The sequence below is a fragment of the Scyliorhinus torazame genome, chromosome 7 (assembly GCF_047496885.1).
Source record: "Scyliorhinus torazame isolate Kashiwa2021f chromosome 7, sScyTor2.1, whole genome shotgun sequence".
Lineage (NCBI taxonomy): Eukaryota > Metazoa > Chordata > Chondrichthyes > Carcharhiniformes > Scyliorhinidae > Scyliorhinus > Scyliorhinus torazame.
In genome coordinates this window covers 308,009,160-308,026,346 of record NC_092713.1, presented here as the reverse complement: position 1 = coordinate 308,026,346, position 17,187 = coordinate 308,009,160, and the positions used below count along the sequence as shown (strand labels likewise).

Here is a 17,187-nt window from a genome sequence, read left to right as displayed (position 1 = left end):
AGCCTCGATGGTCTGTTCCCGTACTTGAGTTGCATTTACGCGTCCGCTGTTACACAATGGGGACTGTATGTACAACGTGAAAATGGACTCAATTCACAGTGCCGTGCTTCAGTAATGTTGGTGGGATATTTCCCTGTCGGGAATACTCGGGCAATTCCTTCCGCTTTATGCTTCCCGTTTTACACTCGCTGTGAACCCAAAGTGGCTTGAAGTTGGTGTGAAAGTGGCAACCTGCTCTCCCAGTTACGCTGGAGTGAACAGGCGTTCTCGCCCTTTCGACTGTGCTGAGTCTCATTGTCTCACTTCCTTCCTATGCTGCTCTTAGGATTGCCCATCCAGGTCCGCGATGCGGGAATATCGCTCAAGGACGAGATGCCCAAGTCTGACGTCAATAAGGAGTATTACACACAGAACATGGAGAGAGAGGTAATTGTCGTCTTTGAATCATAGAATTTACAGTGCAGAAGGAGGCCATTCGGCCCATCGAGTCTGCACTGGCCCTTGGAAAGAGCACCGTACTTTTTAAAAAAAAAATTTAGAGTAGCCAGTTATTTTTTTCCAGTTAAGGGCCAATTTAGCGTGACCAGTCCACCTAGCCTGCACATCTTTGGGTTGTGGGGGCGAAACCCACGCAGACACGGGGAGAATGTGCAAACTCCACACGGACAGTGACCCAGAGCCGGGATCGAACCTGGGACCTCAGCGCTGTGATGCTGTAGTGCTAACCACTGCGCCACCGTGCTGCCCAAGAGCACCGTACTTCAGTCCACACCTCCACCCCCTTCCCGTAACCCAACAACCCCACCTAACCTTTTTTTGGGCACTAAGGGCAATTTATCATGACCAATCCACCTAACCTGCACAACTTTGGACTGTGGGAGGAAACCGGAGCACCCGGAGGAAACCCACGCAGACACTGGGAGAAAGTACAGACTCCACACAGACAGTAACCCGAGGCTGGAATTGAACCCGGGCCCCTGGAGCTGTGCGGCAGCAGTGCTAGCCACTGAGCAACTGTGCCGCCCATTGAACCTCTTGTGCACCTTCCAAAGATTTTTAACATGAAAGGTTTTTCTCCATTCAGCAGGTGTGGCCATCGCTGGCAAGGCCATTATTTATTGGCCTCCCCTAATTGCCCTTGAGGTGGCGGTCAGTCGCCCCCTTGAACTGCTGCTGTCTGTGTGGTGTTGATACACCTGCAGTGACCTCTCTTTAGTGGTTTGGTAAGGCTGAGTGGGTCAGAGGGCAGATATATGTCAACCACATCGCTGTGTGTCTGGAGCCACAGGTAGGCCACGCCCAGTGGATAGAAGGACATTAGTGAACCAGGTGGGTTTTTAATAGCAACCTCGAGCATGGTTGCTGCATGGGCATGAATCTGAGACGTTAATTCTGTTTCTCTCCACAGCTGCTGTTTGATTCGCTGAGTATTTCCAGCATTTTTTGTTTCCATTTCAAATGACCAGCAGCCGCCGCACTATTTTCCTTCTCCTTCAGTTGTGTCGGCATCACTGACCAGTGCCCATATTCTGCCAACGTTGCTATGGGCAGCACTAGCTAAACCCCCAGGCCGCACCTGCTGAGGTGGTCGCCCTGATAATGGAAATAATCTAACGATGGGTCTTGAGACGCTGGGGCTGTGACTGTTTCCTTTGGCAGCTTGTTCCATTGTTAGTTCAGCAATTCAGTTGACCCAGGCAAGCATTCATTATCTTCACACAAACTCACAGAACAGAAGGAGGCAGTGTAACCCATCCTGTGCGGCTCTTTGAAAGAATGATCCACTTAGTCCCATTCCCCAACTCGTTCCCCACAGCCCTGCAAGTATTCATCTAAATTCCCTCTGAAAGGTATTGAATCTGATTCCTCCCCCTCACCCTTTCAGTGTGTTTCAGATTGTAACAACTTGCCGCACAGGAATAATTCTTCTCATCTCCATTTCTAGTTATTTGTCCAATTACGTTTCTCCTTGGATCGTCCCCCACATACCCAGCCCCACCCCCCTACAAACACACCGCACACAGACTCAGACACACATCCACACAGATTCATTGACACACAGACGCATACACAGATGCACACACACATTACCACACAGACAGACTCGCACACAGGCTCGCATAGGGGCTGGTTTAGCACACTGGGCTAAATCGCTGGCTTTTAAAGCAGGCCAGCAGCACGGTTCAATTCCCGTACCAGCCTCCCCGAACAGGCGCCGGAATGTGGCGACTAGGGGCTTTTCACAGTAACTTCAATGAAGCCTACTTGTGACAATAAGTGATTTTCATTTTTCATTTCATACACACAGGCTCACTCACGCACACTCAGGCTCACTAACGTACATACAGACTCACGCACACACAGACTCACGCAGACCCATGCACACGCAGACCCATGCACACGCAGGCTCACGAACACACAGGCTCGCGAACACACAGGCTCGCGAACACACAGAGACGCATACAGACACACCACACACAGACTCACACACGCTACGCACAAACCACACCACACGGACACAGCCACGCACCCCCCGCCAGCAGAATGTAAAGTAATTTTAATGCAAATTAGAGCTGGGCCCATTAAGGGTGATGTCAGGGACATGTCTTTCTGTGAAGTGGAAACCTGGACTCGCCCAGAAGCTTTAAAGGGTGGGGGTGGGGACTTGATTGACAGTTTAGGATTGAGACCGGTATTTTTGCCAGGTGAAGGTATTAAGGATGACAGAACCACGACAAGTAGGTGAAGTTGAATTTCAGAGTGGCCATTGAACACCTGAGGGGGCTTGAGGGACTGAATGGCCTCCTGACCTGTGTACTCGACCAATCCCAGTGCAGCACTGACGTTTCTGCTGTGTCTGCAGATCCAGAACTCGGATGGGACGAGAGCGGTGGGTGCTCTGGGCAAGGCCACCAGCTCCAGCGACATGCTGCTGAAGTTGGCCAGGACCACACCGTATTACAAACGCAATCGGCCACACATCTGTTCCTTCTGGGTCAAAGGAGAATGCAAGCGAGGAGAGGAGTGCCCTTACAGGTAAGGAAGGGGAGCTCTCTGGAGACTAAACTCTTGCCTCTGAATCAGAAGGTCAAGGGTTCAAGTCCCATTCCAGAGACTTGAGTATAAAATCCAGGCTGACATTTTAAGCGCAGTCCCAAGGGGGAGTGTGCGGAGAGGTGCTGCTCTGTAGGAGGTGCTGTTTTTTGGATGAGGTGTTAAACCAAGGCCCATTGCAAAGGACCCCATATTATAAAAAAGAGCAGAGGTTTTTTTTCCTTCATTCATTCGTGGTATATGAGCGTCGCTGCCAAGGCCATCATTTGTATCCCTTGAATTGAGTGATTTGCGCGGCCATTTCAGAGGTCAGTTGAGACTGAACCACTTTACTGGGGGTCTGGGGGCAGATTTCCTTCCTAAAGGACAACAGTCAACCAATTGGGGTTTTACACCATTCGATGATTCATGTTTGCCATTACTGAGATTAGCTTTCACTTCCGGATTCATCAATTGAATTAAATTCCACCAGCTGCCGTGGTGGGATTTGAACCCATGTCCCCAGAGCACGAGCCTGGGCCGCTGGATTACTAGCCCAGTGACATTTGAAACAAAAATTTATTTCAGGAATGTGGGTGTCACCATTATTTATTGCCCATCCCGGGTTGCCCTTCAGAAGGTGCTGGTGGTGAATTTCCTTCTTGAACCGCTGCAGTCCTTGAAGGTGTAGGTACACCCTCAGTGCTGTTAGAGAGGGATGTTCCAGCATTTTGCCCCAGCGACAGCGAAGGAGCGGCGATATATTTCCAAGTCAGGGTGGTGAGTGACTTGGAGGGGAACCTCCAGGTGGTGGGGTTCCCAGGTATCTGCTGCTCTTGTCCTTCGAGATAGTAGTGGTCGTGGGTTTGGAAGGGGCTGGTTTAGCACAGTGGGCTAAACAGCTGGCTTGTAAGGCGGAACAATGCCAGCAGCGCGGGTTCAATTCCCGGACCGGCCTCCCCGAACAGGCGCCGGAATGTGGCGACTAGGGGCTTTTCACAGTAACTTCATTGAAGCCTACTTGTGACAATAAGCGATTATTATAAGGTGTTATCTAAGGAGCCTTGGTGAGTTACTGCAGTGCATCTTGTAGATGGTACACACGGCTGCCACTGTGCGTCGGTGGTGGAGGGGGTGAATGTTTAGCACAGGGCTAAATCGCTGGCTTTGAAAGCAGACCAAGGCAGGCCAGCAGCATGGTTCAATTCCCGTAACAGCCTCCCCGAACAGGCGCCGGAATGTGGCGACTAGGGGCTTTTCACAGTAACTTCATTTGAAGCCTACTTGTGACAATAAGCGATTTTCATTTCATTTTCATGTTTGCGGAAGGGGGAGCAATCAAGCGGGGCTGCTTTGTCCTGGATGGTGTTGAGCTTCTTGAGTGCTGTTGGAGCTGCACTCATCCAGGCAAGTGGAGAGTATTCCATCACACTCCTGACTTGTGCGAGGTAGATAGTGGACAGGCTTTGGTGGGTCAGGCGGTGAGTTACTTCGCTATAGGATTCCTAGCCTTTGGCCTGCCCTGGTAGCCACAGCATTGACACACCATTGCCACTAAACTATATTAATACTGTATGCTCCTAGTTTTTTCACGGTAAACACTGCAGCCCTGGATGCCCCTGAGAGAAAGGCCACGAGGCTCATCAGAGGACGGAATTAGGTGAAAAAACTAATACTGTATTAATACAGCATTGCCTCTGAACCACCATCTCCCCAAAGTCCTCCACGATGTCCTGGCCAACATTTGTCCTTAAACCAAATCACTAAACAGGCAATTCTGGTCATTTATCCCAGTCCTATCTACAGGCGCACACTATGCACAGATTGATGACTGCGGTTCTCATTCATTTTAAAATCCAAGCATACTTGGAAAGTACAGAATTGGCCACAAAGCGCTTTGGGACCAGACTGAGTTCCTGAAAGGTATAATAGCAAAGCAAGTGTTTCTTTCTTAATCTTGTGCGACCCTCTCCTCCGTTTACCTGGCCGGCCGTTCCTAATGCAGACAAAACCCCGTTTGATCCCCTTGTGGCAACCGTAAGAAATTGGAACGCGAGTGTTCCAATTGGCCTCCTCCAGCCCACTCCGCAATCAATGACGTCATGGCTAAACTCCAGTTCGTTAATTCCACTTTTCCCTACATTCCTTTAGTGACCCTGCTGCCCACAAGCCTTTCGGCTTCCGTCTTGAATATCCTCAATGACCGAACATCCGCAGCTCCCTGGGGTAGAGGATTCCAAACGTTCACATCTCACCGAGTGAACCGCTTTCTCCTCATCACAATCCTCAATGGCCGCAGTTCCAGACTCTCCACCAGGGGGAGACAACCTCTCCGCATCTTCCCTGTCAAACACTCCAGCTGTTTTATATGTTTCAGTGAGATCGCCTCTCATTCATTTAAACTCCAGAGAATATAGGCCTAGAACTGCTTGATTTCAGATCATAGAGCAACCCTCACACCCCGTGACCTTGGCACAGTTGCCACTAATTACTAATCAAAATGATTGCTTTGACTTGATTATGATTTTTTTTGAATACAGACATGAAAAGCCGACAGACCCGGATGATCCATTGGCCGATCAGAACATCAAGGATCGTTATTACGGCATTAACGACCCAGTGGCTGACAAGTTGCTGAAGCGGGCGGCGACCATGCCCAGGTTGGACCCGCCAGAGGACAAGTCGATCACAACCCTCTACGTGGGAGGCCTTGGGGAGCAGATCTCGGAGACGGAGCTGCGGTAAGTGCTCAGAACCCCTTCCCGTGGGAATCGGACATTGTTACAGCTGCCAGTGATACTGGCCCAGTGCAGGGATGTGCCGTTTCTCTAAAGTCTTGCGTTTTAGTTCAGTTTCGCTTCGCTCCCCTCCTTTCGCATACGGCCTCGCTTTTCGCATTTCCTCCGAGACCTCGGATCGCCCACATACCTGGCAAGGGCCAGTGGGTAACACGCACGTCTCTGTGATTCAGGAAATCATAGGTTCAAGTCCGGGAACAGCACTTTAGGGGTGGCACGGTGGCACAGTGGTTAGCACTGCTGCCTCACAGCGCCAGGGTCCCGGGTTCAATTCCGGCCTAGGTTGACCGTCTGTGTGGAGTCTGCACGTTGTCCCCGTGTGTGCGTGTGTTTCCTCCGGGTGCTCCGGTTTCCTCCAACAGTCCAAAGATGTGCAGGTCAGGTGGATTGGCCATGCTAAATTGTTCTTAATGTCCAAAACAGGGGTTATGAGGATAGGGTGGAGGTGTGGGCTTAAGCAGGGTGCTCTTTCCAAGGGCCGGTGCAGACTTGATGGGCCGAATGGTCTCCTTCTGCACTGTAAATTCTGTGATTCTATGACGGTACTCAGGGAGTGCTACACTGTTGGAAAAGCTAAACCAAAGTCCTTTATAAATGGGTGGGCGAGGCCGCATGGTATAACCCGAAATCAGGGGTGTTCCCCACTGTATTTCCTGCCCACCATTCATCCGTCAAGCAACATCACCAAAAAAAAACCCAAATTAGCAGTCCAGTTGAAGCATGTGGGATTTTGCTGGACACAAATTGGCAGCCGGATACCAAGGTGATGACACTTCAGAAGCACTGAATTGACCGTGAAGCATTTCAGGACATTTTGAGGGTGGACGCGGTGATCTGGAAATGTGATTTGTTTCTGACGTGTATTAATCGCTACTTTTTTTCCCCCCGTACATAAAGGAATCATTTTTACCAGTTTGGCGAGATTCGCTCCATCACGGTGGTCCAGCGGCAACAGTGCGCATTCATCCAGTTCGCCACCCGGCAGTCGTCAGAGCTGGCGGCTGAGAAATCATTCAACAAACTCATCATTAACGGGCGCAGGCTCAACGTGAAGTGGGGCCGGTGAGTGTTTAAAACGGTGCTTTGGATGCGGGTCAGCCCTGCGGCTTGAGGCTGCCGACGTGGGAGATTTTGAGTTGTTACGCATGGAGCCCTCCGAAACGGCAACAGAGGGGATACCGTTTGTTTCACTCACAGTCGCTATTGCACGCCTGTTTGTACGCTGGTAATTGTGTCTCTCGGCGATCGCTCTCGCTCACAGATGAGTCACAGAGTCACACAGTGAAGAAAAGGGGCCTTCGGCCCATCGACTCTGTACCCACAATAGCTACCCCTAATCTCACGCTGATCCTGTTTACCAGCACCTGTCCCTTACCCTTGAATGTGAGGGTGTTTCAAGTGCTCTTGCAAGTGCTTCTTAAAGTTTGTGAGGATTCCATCCTCCACTACCTTCCCAGGCCGTGCAATCCAGTGTGAGGATTCCAGCCTCCACTACCCTCCCAGGCCGTGCAATCCAGTGTGAGGATTCCAGCCTCCACTACCCTCCCAGGCCGTGCAATCCAGTGTGAGGTCTCCAGCCTCCACTACCCTCCCAGACAGTGCAATCCAGTGTGAGGATTCCAGCCTCCACTACCTTCCCAGGCCGTGCATTCCAGTGTCAGGATTCCAGCCTCCACTACCTTCCCAGGCCGTGCAATCCAGTGTGAGGATTCCAGCCTCCACTACCTTCCCAGGCCGTGCATTCCAGTGTCAGGATTCCAGCCTCCACTACCTTCCCAGGCCGTGCATTCCAGTGTGAGGATTCCAGCCTCCACTACCTTCCCAGGCCGTGCAATCCAGTGTGAGGATTCCAGCCTCCACTACCTTCCCAGGCCCTGCATTCCAGTGTCAGGATTCCAGCCTCCACTACCTTCCCAGGCCGTGCATTCCAGTGTGAGGATTCCAGCCTCCACTACCTTCCCAGGCCGTGCATTCCAGTGTCAGGATTCCAGCCTCCACTACCTTCCCAGGCCCTGCATTCCAGTGTCAGGATTCCAGCCTCCACTACCCTCCCAGGCTGTGCAATCCTGATTCTCACCACCCTCGGCGAACTTTATTTTCTCAAATATCTCGGAACCTCCTGCCCCTCAACCTAACATGATGCCCCCTTGTGATTGACCCCTTAACCAAGGGGAACCGCTGCTTCCTATTTACCCTGTCCAAAACCCTCATAATCTTATACACCTCAATCATATTCCCCCCCCCCCCCCCCCAATCTTCTCTGCTCTTAAGAAAACAATCCAATCTATCCCCTCTCACCTTATAACTCAGATACTCCGTCCCAGAAGCAACCTGGTGAATCTCCTCTGTACCCCCTCCAGTGCAAGCCCCCTTTCTATAGTGAGGTGACCAGAACTGCGCACAGTACTCCAACTGTGAACTAACATTCACTACAGCCCCAACAACTTACTTGCTCTTATATTCTCTCCAACAACTGATAAACGCAAGCGTCCCATCTGCCTTCTTAACTGCCTTATTCATCGGCTCTGCTGCCTTCAGGGATCTGTGAACAAGTACCCCAAGATCCATCTGCTTCTTTGAGCCTCCGAGCGTCCTGCCTTTCATTGCATACTCCCTTGTCCTGTTTCTTTCATTGAGCTGTCACACAGACGAACTTCGGCACATATTACTGAGCCTCTCGCCTGCTGGCTGCAGAGGTGCTCGTGTATTTCCACCTGTAATGCCAGGCTAACCGTGTAGTGTTTTTGCCACCCACGTCACTGCGCCTGTGCACCCTTCGTGCTCATGTGTTGGTCCCCTCTCCCTGTGCTGGGCAGACATTTGCAAGGTTAACCATATTAATTCTTGTACTGGCTGAATTTAGGTCACAAGCTGCCAGAGGGAAAGAGAAGGAAAAGGACTCGAATGTTACGGAGTCAGGAATGAAACTGGAGCCTGTTCCAGGGCTGCCTGGTGGTGAGTAAAGAATGATTTTTTTTTCTTACATTATGGTGGAGAAATCCTTAACTCTTGAGGGACAATGGGCATACGCACACTCGTCACTTCCAACCTCTCTGTCACGGAAATACTTTGCAAAGTAACACTTTGGTCAGTCATTTAAAAAAAATATGAATTTACAGGGTGTGGACGTCGCAGACTAGACCAGCATTTATTGCCCATCCCTAGTTGCCCTTCAGAAGGTGGTGGTGAGTTGCCGCCTTGGACCGCTGCAGTCCCTGAGGTGTAGGTACACCCACTGTGCGGTTAGGGAGGGAGTTCCAGGATTTTGACCCAGTGACAGTGAAGGAACGGCCGATATATTTCCAAGTCAGGACGGTGAGTGACTTGGAGGGGAACCTCTAAGCGGTGGGGTTCCCAGGTATCTGCTGCTCTTGTCCTTCTGGATGGTAGTGGTCGTGGGTTTGGGAACCTTGGTGAGTTCCTGCAGTGCATCTTGTACATGGTACACACGGCTGCCTCTGTGCATCAGTGGTGGAGGGATTGGATGTTTGCGGAAGGGGGAGCAATCAAGGGGGCTGCTTTGTCCTGGATGGTGTTGAGTTTCTTGAGTGCTATTGGAGCTGCACTCATCCAGGCAAGTGGAGAGTGTTCCATCACACTCCTGACTTGTGCCTTGTAGATGGAGGACAGGCTTTGGGAAGTCAGGAGGTGAGTTACTCACCGTAGGATTCCTAGACTTTGACCTGCCCTGGTAGCCACATTTGCAAGGTTAACCATATTAATTCTTGTACTGGCTGAATTTAGGTCACAAGCTGCCAGAGGGAAAGAGAAGGAAAAGGACTCGAATGTTACGGAGTCAGGAATGAAACTGGAGCCTGTTCCAGGGCTAGTCCAGTTTAGTTTCTGACCAATGGCAACCCCCAGGATGTTGATTGTGGGGGATTCAGCGATGGTAATGCCATTGAATGTCAAGCGGTGATGGTTACGTCCTCTCTTGTAGAAGATGGTCATTGTCTGGCACTTGTGTGGCGTGAATGTAACTTGCCCCTTGTCAGCCCAAGCCTGGATATTGTCCAGGTCTTGCTGCATTTGGACACGGACTGCTTCATTATCTGAGGAGTCGCAAATGGTCCTGACATTATTATTATTACATTGTGCAGTCATCCACAAACATCCCCGCTTCTGACCATGTACCAAGTTCCTGCAAAATGATGTCCTAAACATGCTCCATCCTGGTGTGAGTTTAAAAGGTGTCAAACATCTTCGAATAATTTTACTGACGTACAAAACCTGACCGTTTCCCCAGTAAAGATGTCACATTGAGCAGAATGGGAAGAGTTTTTAAACTCTGCTCACCCTGGAAGCCACTGCAAGGGCCTGGCTTAGTCCCATCGAGCAGGAGTAAACGTTCTATCACGGGATGCTGGGATTGCCCTGGAGCAGGGAGGATTAAGGGGAGATTTGATCGATGTTGTGATAGGTTTGGATAGATTAAATAAAGATAAACCTGTCCATAGGAGCAGGGGGACGTTAGTGAGCCTCTCAAACCTGTTCTGCCATTCATTGAGATCATGGTGGGAGTTAACCCGTTATATTCTGGTCCTCTGGATATGAAGGGCAGCATTGTGTTTGCCTTTTTGATCATCTCTGTTCAGGACATTTTAATGATCTCCACATTTTGATTTCCACTGTTTCGAGCTTTTTACCATTTAGAAATACCTGTGTTCTTATCCTTTTTAGCCCCGAACCTCACATCTGCCCACATTGAAATCCATTTAACACAGTGGTGCCCTCTCAATCTTTCAATGTCTAGGTTTATATCGACGCTGCTGACAATGCCGCTTATCTTTGTATCATTGGCAGATCTTGAGGTGTGGCTTTCAATCCCATTATCTAAGTCATTAACAAATATGGTGAGCAATTCAGGCCCCAGCACATATCCTCGGGGGACACCACTAGTCCTGTGCACCTGCCCGTTAGCCTTACCAGCTGCTCAGCCAGTTCCCGAACCAGGTCAATAATTTGCCTTCAATTCCACGGACTCCAACTCAAGCTCACAAACTCTTATCAGATGCTTTCTGGAGAACACCAGCTACAGGAGCAGAATTAGGTCGTTACTAATTAAAAATCTGTCTAACTCCTGCTTAAATTTACTCATAATGTCCCAGCATCCACTGCGCTCTGGGTAGTGAATTCCACAGGTTCACAACCCTTTGGGAGAAGTAGTTTCTCCTCCTCTCTGTTTTAAGTTTGCTACTCCTTATCCTAAGAGTGTGACCTCTTGTTCTAGAATGCCCCACGTCTACTTTATCCATACCTTTTATCATCTTATATAACTCCATTTGATCTCCCCTCATTCTTCCAAACTCTAGCGAGTATAGGCCTAAAATGTCTCATCACAAAACAAACCCCTCATCTTTGGAATCAACCTAGTGAACCGCCTCCAATTCCACTACATCCTTCCTCAAGTAAGGGGACTAAAACTGTGCACATTTCTCCAGGTGCGGTCTTACCAACACCTTGTATAGTTGCAACAACACCTCCTTACCATTACACTCTATTCCATTAGCTAGAAATGCCAGCATTCCATTCGCTTTCTTTGTTACCCGCTGTACCTGCAATGCCAGGTTTCTGTGCCTCAGATCCCTCTGCACTCGGAGCACCCAAAAGTCTCTCCCCATTTAACCCACATACCATCTGTGGACATTCCCATCTCCAACTTCAATCACCCCCTATTCAGTCAGGCCCTTTGCAAGTGCATGCTACCTGCGTGTAGTCAGTGGAAAACTTCAAAGCGCTCAGTCACCCTATCCTTAACAACACTACCAATTAGGCTAACCGTTCGAAAATTCCTTGATTTTTCCACCTTCGCTTTTTCAAACGGTGGAGTATCTTGCTCAATTTTCTCCTTTGACGAAGCCGTTCTTGAATCGAGCGAGCTTTGCAAGATTATAGTCAGGGCATCTGTGGTGTTGTCACTTCATTCGAAATGCTGGAATAGAAACAAACTGGACCTGGGTTTTTTCCCCCGCTCATTAGTACCATTATTTTCTTCATCAGTTATTCTGCTCTTTGTGAATCCCTGTCCTTGATTCAGTGTCAGAACGCTGGACCCCTTCCTCTTGTACACGCTGACGCAGAGTAATTATTCAGCTGGTCTGCAGGAGGGTCGGGAACCATAGGACCACCATTGGCAAAACAAACAGGGGAGATGAAGAGAAATGATTTCATAGAATTTACAGTGCAGAAGGAGGCCCTTCGGCCCATCGAGCCCGCACCGGCTTTTGGAAAGAGCACCCTATTCCCGTAACCCAGTAACCCCACCAAACCTTTTTAGACACTAAGGGCAATTTAGCACGGCCAATCCACCTAACCTTCACATCTTTGGACTGTGGGAGGAAACCGGAGCACCCGGAGGAAGACCACGGGGAGAACGTGCAGACTCCGCACTGACAGTGACCCAAGCCGGGAATCGAACCCGGGACCCTGAAGCTGCTAAGCAACTGTGCTAACCACTGTGCTGCTCAGTTTGTTTTTGCATTGATGTGGAAAGCACTGACCGAAAGACTGATGGAATCGGAATCCACAGTAACTCTCAATTTGCTGTCGTCATCGTCCTCCCATTTGCGCACATTGATGGACCAAGTGTCGGTGTGGGTTGGTGTTTTGATGTTGGCACATGTTGCCAAACTGCTGTAGCCACTGAGTGCCATGGTGGGTGCACAGCTGCCCCCGCCGGCCATGTTATCATTGTCCTCTGTTGTTAGCTTGTGTGCCCCCAGGCCTGAGAATCAGTATTTGTGTCACCATGTCACGCTTGCGAGCATCAGTGAAGCTTTGTGTGTCTTTCTGATCATCCGGCTACCTGGCCGTGCACAAAACATTTCGAAACGTGACCTCAGCAATTAGACATGCATTTGTAGAGGACTAATTTACAGGAGTATGGGAGGAAAACTAGAAAGGAGTGGGGTCAGGAATGAATTGGGCAATTCTTTTCAAAGAGCCAGCACGGGTACAATGGGCCAAATGGCCTCCTCCTGGGCTAGAAGATTCTATTTTTCATTGCGGTTTCTCCAGTCCTTCCATACCGCCAGCTGAGAGTGATGGTGAGCTGTGACTGGTCGTTCAGTTTGGTTGTCAGTGTGGTATTTATGCTTGGCCTATCCACTGCCTAATCCGTGTCCGTTTTCCTTCCTTCTGCTCTCAAAGCGTTGCCTCCGCCGCCGATGATCATCGAGGAGGAGCCCCCCACCAACTTCTTCAACCTCCCCCCCAGCGCTCCGCCTGCCGTGATGAACATATCGCTGCCTCCTCCGCCGGGACTCGTACCGCCCCCACCGCCAGGTACTTGGGGTCTGTGTGGTAGGAAGGGTGGGGGCTTTCTGCTGAGCTTAAATTGCCGTGGTGTTATGAGATCTGGAACCAACATCTTGACCACCACGGGGGTTTGGGAGTGGGGGGTGGTGTGTAAAGGGGGGGGGGGGGGCACTGCGGGGGTTTCAGAGATGGCAATGATCGGTTTTGCCATGAAAATTACTGGATGCAATGCCAGGTCTGGGGGGGGCTGGTGGCAAGTGGATGTTAATGGTATGATCATTATATTGTCATGGTGCATGGGGGTTTAATTTAGTACCTAGAGCACTTTTAAAGGGAGACTGCTGGGACACATGGGGGTATTCGGGTTGGTACTGTTATGGGTGAGGCGTTTTCAGAACCCCAAAATGTACCACGGAGTTCAACCAACCTCCCCCTTTAATGTATTGTTGCTTTTCCGATCACACAGCTTGTTCTCCAGGTGTGAGACAGCAATTACGGACAAATGGTTTTTAAACACAAAACAATGTTTATTCCATGAACTCAACTTAACCCTTTTAAATAAACATTGGAACTCTTAACACCCCCTTACTTCAAAAATATCCTGAAAATATTACAACACTAAATAATCCTTCAGTTATTCCTTTCAACACCCAAGAGAGACTTAACACCTTTAAACAGAAACACGTCAGGTTAAAGGCTTTACTATTTTGAGTTTCAATCACCCAAATGATCCAGAGATAGTCTTTCATGGCAGAGATCACGGCAGATCCAGCTCACTGCAAACGCAGACACACACAAGCTCTTTTCAAACTGAAACTAAAAAACTGCAAAATGGCTGACCTAAAGCCCAGCTCCACCCACACTCTTGACATCACTGCATTTCTTAAAGGTACATTGCTTAAACATCCATTTCTTAAAGGCACACTCACATGACAGTAGCACACACGGGTAATGCTACATTCTGTAAATAATCCTTGTATCAGGAAAAGTATTAGTGTCTAGTTTTATATTTCACCATCAGGGCTTGGGGTTAACAGGGAAAGAGGGTTACAGCAGCAGCTAGCTTTGTTCTATCTATTGTATACTGACTGCACTCTAATATTATGGGATGTTTACTGCAGCTGCTGTAATGGGTTGTATGTTGACCTCCTGCAGTTCTTGTTTCACTGACCTTTGCTTTGTTCTGTCTTCCCCAGGGTTCGGAGCCGCCTTGTTCCATGGCATGCCTCCCCCACCTCCTCCCTTCCTACGGGCCCCAGGCCCTATCCATTACCCATCCCAGGACCCTCAGCGGATGGGCGCCCACACAAACAAGCCCAGCAGCGCCTAACAGCCGTTGAGTCACCTATTTCCGCCTTCACTGCAGTCAGGCACCAGCGTCAAAAGAGCGGGAATTTTGAGAATGCTGCTTTTTCAAGTGTCTTTTTTTAAAAAAAAACAAAACAAACAACCCCAGTCCCAAATCCGATCCGTCAAAAATTATTTTTTACCTTTTTGAATTTAGTGAACTTGGTTTCATTTCCCTCCCATCTGACCAGAGAGAGGTGTGATCGGTGCCTCTCCATTGCCTCTTCGCTGGTCGGGGGTGGAGTTGAGATTGGCTTCTACCTTGCGGTAGCTTTGATATAACCTGGCCAAACTGCGGTGATTCCTGACTCCTCTTGTCGAGCTCATCCATCACAGGTCACCCTGTCGGAACAAAGGACTGGATTGTGAATTGGACACCCGCTCTCTGCGCTTCCCCTTTCAGTTCCCCCTTTCGAATGTCAAGTGTTCATCCTGTGATGTAATATTGAGTGGTCATGGATGTCCGCCCCCTGTACCATCGGCGATTTAGGCACGGCAGCAATGGAGGCACCAAAATTGGCCTCAGCACCCCTGGGCTCTTGGAGTGGCGGGGTGAGGTGGGAGAGTAAGCTGGGATCTTTGAGGATCAGACTCCGCTGCTAAACCCTTTGCCATCTTCCCATTCACCCATGCTCACTGCTTGGCTTGAGTCCCAAGACATGCCCTACCCTAGCGGGGGAGATGGTGCCTGCTGGGTTCCCACAAACTCTGCCCACACCACATGGGGACAAGTAAGAGGCATCATTTGAGCGCAATGTTTAAAAAAAAACACCGTTGAGTCAAGTGTTAAATGTGAATTAGTGTGCGTTAATGATCAGTTTCAACTGGAGCCCAGGTGCAGTCTGCTTCACTAATTGTTAAACCGGAAGCAATGTGTTGGTGTTTAAGGGTTAATTGAAAACATTCACCCACGGGACCTTCTGTCTGTAGCCTCCAAATGTGTGGGATGAAGAGTGATTAGAATTCGAAGAGAGGGCATCAGGAAACCAGCGGGGTTGAATGTAAGGATTGTAATTATTGGAGCTCGTGTTGTATTTTATACCGAGGGCTTCAGTAATCCACAAGTAGAGCAGGCGGCCTTTGCTGTGGTCGGACACTAGCTGGAATATTCTTCCCCGGGCCTCTGTAGTTCCTCACACACACCTCTTGGACAGCAAAAGCGCTAGAGTCCGATTCCTGGAGCCGCTGCATCCCCGGAACGGGAGCTGCAGTGAGCAGACACTGAGCAGAGATTTTGAGGAGGGATTGGGCGTGGAGACCTAGTGAGGCAGAAAGACACTGGTTAGGATTCTCCAGTCCCGCCAGGGCGCTGGCGTGGCAGGACATGCCATGGGCATGTGGCGGGACCAGAGAAAAGTCCCAATGCCCTGTGGCCGAACTGGAGGATCCTGGCAGCGGGCAGGACCCGAAACCCCGAACACTGACTCTGGCAGCACCGAAATGGTCTGGTGTGGTGATCCAGTTTTCTAAATCCTATTGGTTATTTTGGACCCTTTTCCCGCATTCATCAAAGATTACTCTGGAAATTCAACCGACTACAGTATTGCCTTTTTTCCCATTAAAATATTTTTTGTGCCGCCTCGTGACTAACCTGGGCATGGTGAAAGGTTCTGTACACCCAGCTGTCCTGGGCTGTGCGATGACCAAACTGGGTATTAGTTTTTAGCAGCCCATCCCAACGGTTCTGTCGCATTGTGTGAGCAGTGGTGTTACGTTGACTATCCGGGGTAGTGGAGAGCTGGGCTTCAGAGCTGAGCTCCGATCTGGTCATTCACGCTTTGCAGCAGGGTCGGCCGGGACTGGGTAACCTCTCCCGACATCCCTTGCTCCACCACTCTGCATCCCAGACTCTCTGCCGCTCAGGCCGGTCACGTTGAACCCTGCTGGTTCCTGACGTGTGACCCACCTGGATGAAGTCGCCCAGTGGCGTGAAACCGGCCCAATGGACTGCCCAAGGTCACCTGACCAAGCTTGTCCCCAGCTATGCTTTGTAAATTCAGTGTCCTTTTTTTTTTTAAAAACATAGCCTAGCCTCTCCTCCCTCTCTCTACCGGACTCTTCCTCCGTGGGATTCACTGTCTTTGAAGACGTGTTGAAGTGGTCGAAATTTGTGATGATGTGGATATTCTGCAGAACATTGTGGGGATGCAGTGCGTCTGGTCTCGCTATAGGGCAAGGAATCTTATCGTTTGGGGAATACTGTCAATGGGGAACTGTGATCCCTGTCAGCCCATTCACATCCATAAAGGTTCTTTTTTTAAGTTGTTTGTGAGTCTGGTTTATTTCATAGAACGGTTAGAAAAAAAATCTTTGAAGGTTGCAGAACATGTCAATCAGGCTGTTTACTGGTTTAAAAAAAAAAGCATTTTGGGTCCCCAGCTTTATTATCAGCGACTTTGAATGAAAAAGCCACGGGTGTTATACCCTGAAACAAAAAAATACTGGTTAGGCCAGAGCTGGTGGATAGTGCTCAATTTTAGCACCACGCGTTAGGGAATGTCTTGGAGAGGCAGAGATTTATTAGAACGGTTTCAGGGATGAGGGTTTTCAGTTACCTGGAGAGGCCGCGGTCTCCTTAGGACCGAGAAGATTAAGGGGAAATTTGTTTGAGGAGTTCAAAATCAATTAATGAGGAGAGAGTTCCCACTGGCAGATGAGGGGGAAACGTTTCACTCAGTGAGCTGTTGAAAGGGTAGTGAAAGCAGATTCAGTAATAACTTGCAAAAGGGAATTGGGTAAATACTTGAAAGGG

The 17,187-nt window shown here is 49.6% G+C and overlaps 1 protein-coding gene across 1 annotated transcript in view; it reads left to right on the top strand.

The window, feature by feature from the left end:
• The window catches only part of rbm22 (RNA binding motif protein 22), a 50,894-nt gene extending 34,198 nt beyond the window's left edge, over positions 1-16,696 (top strand). Inside the window, exons 5-11 of the mRNA XM_072512724.1 lie at positions 326-426; positions 2,864-3,036; positions 5,574-5,774; positions 6,729-6,893; positions 8,695-8,786; positions 12,981-13,115; positions 14,285-16,696. Coding sequence (XP_072368825.1) covers positions 326-426; positions 2,864-3,036; positions 5,574-5,774; positions 6,729-6,893; positions 8,695-8,786; positions 12,981-13,115; positions 14,285-14,418 — 1,001 coding nt within the window. The 3' untranslated portion in view covers positions 14,419-16,696. The remainder of the gene's footprint in view (positions 1-325; positions 427-2,863; positions 3,037-5,573; positions 5,775-6,728; positions 6,894-8,694; positions 8,787-12,980; positions 13,116-14,284) is intronic.
• The last annotated feature ends 491 nt before the right edge of the window (positions 16,697-17,187 follow it).